At 41.6% G+C, this 5575-nt stretch overlaps 1 protein-coding gene across 1 annotated transcript; it reads right to left on the bottom strand.

Moving 5' to 3' along the window:
• Positions 1-2225: 2225 nt before the first annotated feature.
• LOC125136687 (olfactory receptor 4Q3-like) lies at positions 2226-3376 on the bottom strand. The gene is given in 2 exon segments (XM_047797499.1): positions 2226-2428; positions 2431-3376. Coding segments are annotated over 2 exon segments (1110 nt in total). The 5' UTR covers positions 3338-3376.
• Positions 3377-5575: the final 2199 nt, after the last annotated feature.

The following is a 5575-nucleotide window of genomic DNA, read 5'->3' as shown; positions in this document are numbered from 1 at the left end:
GGGGGAGTTCTCATTGTGGCTCAGCAGGTAACAAGCCCTATTAGTATGCATGAGGATGCAAGTTCAATCCCTGACCTCACTCAGTTGGTTAAGAATTGGGCACTGCCAAGAGCTGTGGTGTAGGTCACAGATGTGGCTCAGATCCCCCATTTCTGTGGCTGGGGCTGTGTGGGCCAGCAGCTGAAGCTCCAATTTGACCCCTAACCTGGGAACTTATATGTATCACAGGTATGGGCCTAAAAAAGAAAGAAAAAAAAGAAAAAGAAAGAACGAAAAAGAAAAAATGTAATGGGAACACTGCAGACAGCTGACACAAAAAGAAAGCCTGGGGTCGCATATCCCTACAATGTGCCTCAGCAGTGCTTAAACCTTCTGGTCAACCCACACACTACTCTGACTGGAAGTTTACCCCATTTGCTCTCCATATATTTATAATACACAGCATATCTCTGTGGAAATATTGCAGAGTGAAAGGGAAAGAGGAGGGTGTGATCTGTACCCAGGATGTCACTCATCCTATTAATAAATGACCCAAGTGGGAGCTTTGTTCCTGATATTTGAGAAATCCTTCTCTAGACACACATACATACATATACACATACATACACATACATACACACATACATACATACAAACAGTTTCTTAAATATAAAGTCACTAATTCCCAGCATAAAAATGAAAATCCTCTCGTTATCTCAAAAAAAGCCCCTACATGATGTGGGGTATTGCAAACTGTCCAGTCAATCTAGCAATCAGGTAGAATTTCAGACATTTTTCCCCTTAAGTATGTTTCTCAGATAAGTAGTCAGAAAAGCCTCTCCAAAGCAATTGATTAGTAAGTAAAGTGAGCAAATATATAAATATTCCTGAGTCCATCATCATTTTATTATTTAGTAAATAATTTTCCATCAGCATAAAAAGTTGCAAAGAGACATGTCAGAGATAGATAAATATAAATGTTTAAGTGAATCTTTTTAGGGATTTCCTGGATTTCAAGATCCTATACAAGAATGGTTGAAATAAAGCAGTTTGTCCATATAATTGGATCAATACTCTTTCTGGGAGAGAAAAAACTATGGACTTAGACTGAATTATCTAAACTTTCTAGTTTTTTTGGATAATTACACTTTTTCTAATTGATCTTCGACAAGATCACTTAGTAATTCTGAGTTCATTAGTAAATATAAAGTTGACTAATATTGCCTACTATTCAAAGCACTTTGGGGCCTCAGCCATAATAACTGTAAGTACTTTAAGGGCAGAAAACAGGTAGGTGAGAGCTTTAAACACACAGCTCATTTCTTTCTCCCTCTTTGCCTTTAGAGTTCAGAGGTTTTAACATTATGATCACTTAAACTGCCAGCTTATTAACTCACCCCCACTTAAATTCAACTCAGAGAAAAACCTGAAGTGGAGTTCCCATTGGGCTGCAGCAGCAATGAACTGACTAGTATCCATGGGGATTCAGATTTGACCCCTGGCCTTGTTCAGTGGGTTAAGGATCCAGTTTTGCATCGAGGTGTGGTATAGGTCGGAGATGCAGCTGGGGATCCTGTACTGCTGTGGCTGTGGTGTAGGCTGGCAGCTGTTGCTCCAATTTGACCCCTGGCCTGGGAACGACCCTGTGCCACAGGTGTGGTCCTCAAAAGCAAAAAAAGAAAGAAGGGAAAGAAGGAAGGGAAAAAATTGAGGTGAAATGGAATGCCTCTTCAAGAGAAGCCTCTTCAGCAGAATACTGAGAGCTTCCATCACCCCAGCATCTCCAGGCTTCATTTCTCTCACACATTAATTCTGTTAAGAGCCTATGTCCCTTCAAGTGAGTTACTGAACTGCATGTCTAAAATTTGGCACAATACACAACACAGTTCCTGTGTGAACACTAATATGCTGGGTTGTCAGTGATATTTTCAGGCTTTCTTAGGGACAGGACAAAATGGATCCACTGTGCCTCAGAAGATATTCTGATGAGACCTCAGAAGGATAGAAGGGACTTCCAGACACCAGGAATTATTAAACCCTAGAGGAACAGGACACAACAAGAGATGTAATATCTTCTATCAAAAGTTAAGTGAATTGAATAAAGGAAGACCACTTATAAACAAAAGCCTAGAAGAACTGACTAGTAAAGTATCTTCTTGACTCTACTACTCAATTAATTTATGTTATTACTTGTGGGCCACTGAACACTCCTGAGTTCTCTGCTTCATATTTAATACATGAGAAAGTCACCTGTGCCTGCCAACTATAATCAAGAGCAATGCATTATAATTTTTATGCTGTCTTCTCTTCCATATACTAAATTCACCCAAGTGGTTTTCTTCCATGTATTCAGGTACCGAATGAGTCAAGTGTCCCAAGAAAGTACGTTTTCTAAAGCACCTCCTCCTGTTCATTCTTTGACATGGCAGCAGGATGTCACATGTTTTTTTCTCAGCTTCTTCATGGCTGTCTTCACATCAGCATTTCTGAGTGTATAGATGAGGGGGTTCAACATAGGTGTGATCACTGTGTAGAAGACGGAGAACACTTTATCCACGGAGAAGCTGCAGAAAGGCCTCAGGTAGATGAATACACATGGCACAAAGATCAGGCTGACCACTGTTAGGTGGGAGGCACAGGTAGAGAGTGCCTTGCTCTGGCCCTGGCGGAAGCGAGTTCTCAGGGTGATCAGGATGACAGCATAAGAGAAGAGCAAGACCAAGAAGCAGATGAGAGAGAGCAGACCACTGTTCAAGACCATCAGCACCTCTATCACATAGGTGTCCACGCAGGCTAGCTTGATGACCTGTGGGACATCACAGTAGAAGCTGTCCAGTTCACTGGGGCCACAGAAGGGCAGCTGAATGACCAGTGTGACCTGTGTGATAGAGTGGATGAAACCTCCACACCAGCAGGCAAAAACCAACTGAACACATAGCTGATGGTTCATGACTGCCAGGTAGTGCAAGGGATTACCTATGGCAACATACCTGTCATAGGCCATCACTGTCAGCAGAAGCATCTCACTGGCTCCCAGAAAGTGCAAGAAGTAGATCTGGGCCAGGCATCCTGAAAAAGAGATGACCTTGCCCTCCTGTAGGAAATCCCCTAACATCTTGGGCACAGTAACACAGCTCAGGCATAGGTCAAGGAAGGACAGGTGGCCCAAAAAAAAGTACATAGGCAATTGGAGCAGGTAAGCATCAGTCCACACTGTTAACATTATCAACACATTTCCCAGGACAATAACCATGTACAACAACACAAATACTAAGAAGAGAAAGAGCTGCAGCTCCCAGGAGGATGATAGGCCCAGAAGCACAAATTCTGTCACCTTAGAATCATTTTCTTTTCTCATCAAGTCAAGAACACCAAGTGACCTAGAGAAAGAAGAATTAAATTGGAACAGGAGAGATTCAAGTTAGACAAAAAAGGAGTTCCTGTTGTGGCGCAGCAAAACTCAAGTCCAACTAGCATCCATAAGGATGGAGGTTCAATCCCTGGCCTCACACAGTGTGTCAGTGACCCAGCACTGCAATGGGCTGTGGTATAGGTCTCAGACATGGCTGAGATCCTGAGTTGCTGTGGCTGTGGTGTAGGCTGGCAGCTCTAGCTCTGATTTGACCCCTATCCTGGGAACCTCCATATGCTATGGGCTTGGCCCTAAAAAATTTTTTAAATTAAAAAAAAATCTTTTAAGTTACACAAAAGGCAAGAAAAAAAGAGTTATCAAGATTTTGAGTCTGGTGTTCATAAAATCACCTTCCAAGATAAGAAAAACTTCAGCAAGTTCTTCAAAGTATTAAATGAACATTCCTGTATAGCTAGAACAAGAAACAGTTTGCATCTTTTAAGCCCTACCTTATCCTATACCTCTCCAAGGTAATATTTAACACTGGGGAACTTCAGTGCAATAGGTATTTGGGGGAGGATTCTAGAAGATGAGTGTAAAGGATTAGACTAACAGTGATATCAAAATCTTTCAAATTTTATAAGACAAAAACAGGCAACCCTGTGTCTTAGTTATTTGAGTTATAATTATTTTGTTTGTCTGTCTGTGTTTTTATGGCTGCACCCATGCCATATGGAAGTTCCCAGGTAGGGGTCAAGTCAGAACTGCAGCTGCCAGCCTATGCCACAGCTACAGCATCTCCAGATCCAAGCTGCACCTGCAACCCATGCCACAACTTGCGGCAACACTGGATCCTTAACCCACTGAGTGAGACTAGGGATTGAACCTGCATACTTATGGATAATACTAGGGTTCTTAATACATTAAGGCACAATAGGAATACCCTTGAGTTATAAAGTATACACTGGATTCTGGTTATTCTTGAATTTTCTTACTGACTCGAGAAATGTTTTGCCTTCAGATAATATGAAAATATAATGCCAAATATGGCAAGTTCAATTTCAGTGCTAATAAAATTCCATGTTTGGTAGAAACATTCCCAATTTCTATATTTCTGAAGTCTCTGATCACAATAAGAAATTCAGCCTGTGACTATTCTGTGAGGAAGGAAAGGGGCACTACACCCATCAGCCTGAAGGAATGACCATCCCTTAAACCACCTTCCATCACAGCATAGTTTCCCACACCAAAGCCCTGCTGGGACCTAGGAAGCAACCTTCAGAAGTGCCAGGTCGGTTATCACATTACTCACTATAGGATCAGACCCTACTTAGTATATCTTGCTTCACATCCTAAGAATAACCTAAGAATTTTCAAATGTCAATGGAAATGTTTTGAATTTGTCAAAACTGAGCCAAAGGAATTGAAAATGCATAATAAGAAGTTAAAATCTTTATGGAAAGATCCAGTGCAACCTGGAGAGAAGAGGACAGAATCAAGCTCTTTAAATCTACACAGGCTATTTATGGACTCCTGAGCGGTTATTCTCTAGTTTTTCTAAGCAGGGAACCAATGTCCCCGCTACCATGGGAATTTCATTGCTCTGTAATGCTTCTAAGAGTATAAACTAAGAAAAACAAAACTCAAATAATTTCTTAAATTTAAAAATGATGTCAGTATACGGAGAAAAAGAGTATGAAGGTATTTTAAAAAATGGTTTCAGAAATAGAAAGAGGTGCAAGGGAGGAAAGTGGAGCGCTGAGAAACTTACATCATTGCCCTGTCAGGAGCTATGTGGGTTCAAAGAAGGAACATGCTACCCTGCTACTCATTCCACCAGTCCTGTCTCCATATCTCAGGCCAGAAAAAATGAGAAATTCTCACATCAGGCTTGCCCTGTCTGTGCCCGAAATGCGTCCTTTTAAGTCCAGCCCTAATTGAGGGCTGGCTGCAAGGGTTAGAAAGGTCTGTCCCTAGGGCTCTAGCTGTGTCTGAGGCTTTTATGTCCTCACGCCACCATTCAGCCTAATGAGCCCTGGGATTCCCCAGGCTCCTGAATCTCAGTCCTTTCTAGAAAACTGACCTTGGGCTCTAAAGGCTCTGAAACAGACTTTATTGCATAACACAACCTGCCCTCTCACTTACTTTGGATTCATGAATTTGACTTTACACATGCTACCAATTCTCCATCATCAGTCTGTGCCTGCATAAAACAATTCTCCATGGTATCTATCTCAGGCATGC

This window comes from Phacochoerus africanus, chromosome 9 (genome assembly GCF_016906955.1).
Source record: "Phacochoerus africanus isolate WHEZ1 chromosome 9, ROS_Pafr_v1, whole genome shotgun sequence".
NCBI lineage: Eukaryota > Metazoa > Chordata > Mammalia > Artiodactyla > Suidae > Phacochoerus > Phacochoerus africanus.
This window is presented reverse-complemented; position numbering and strand designations above follow the sequence as displayed.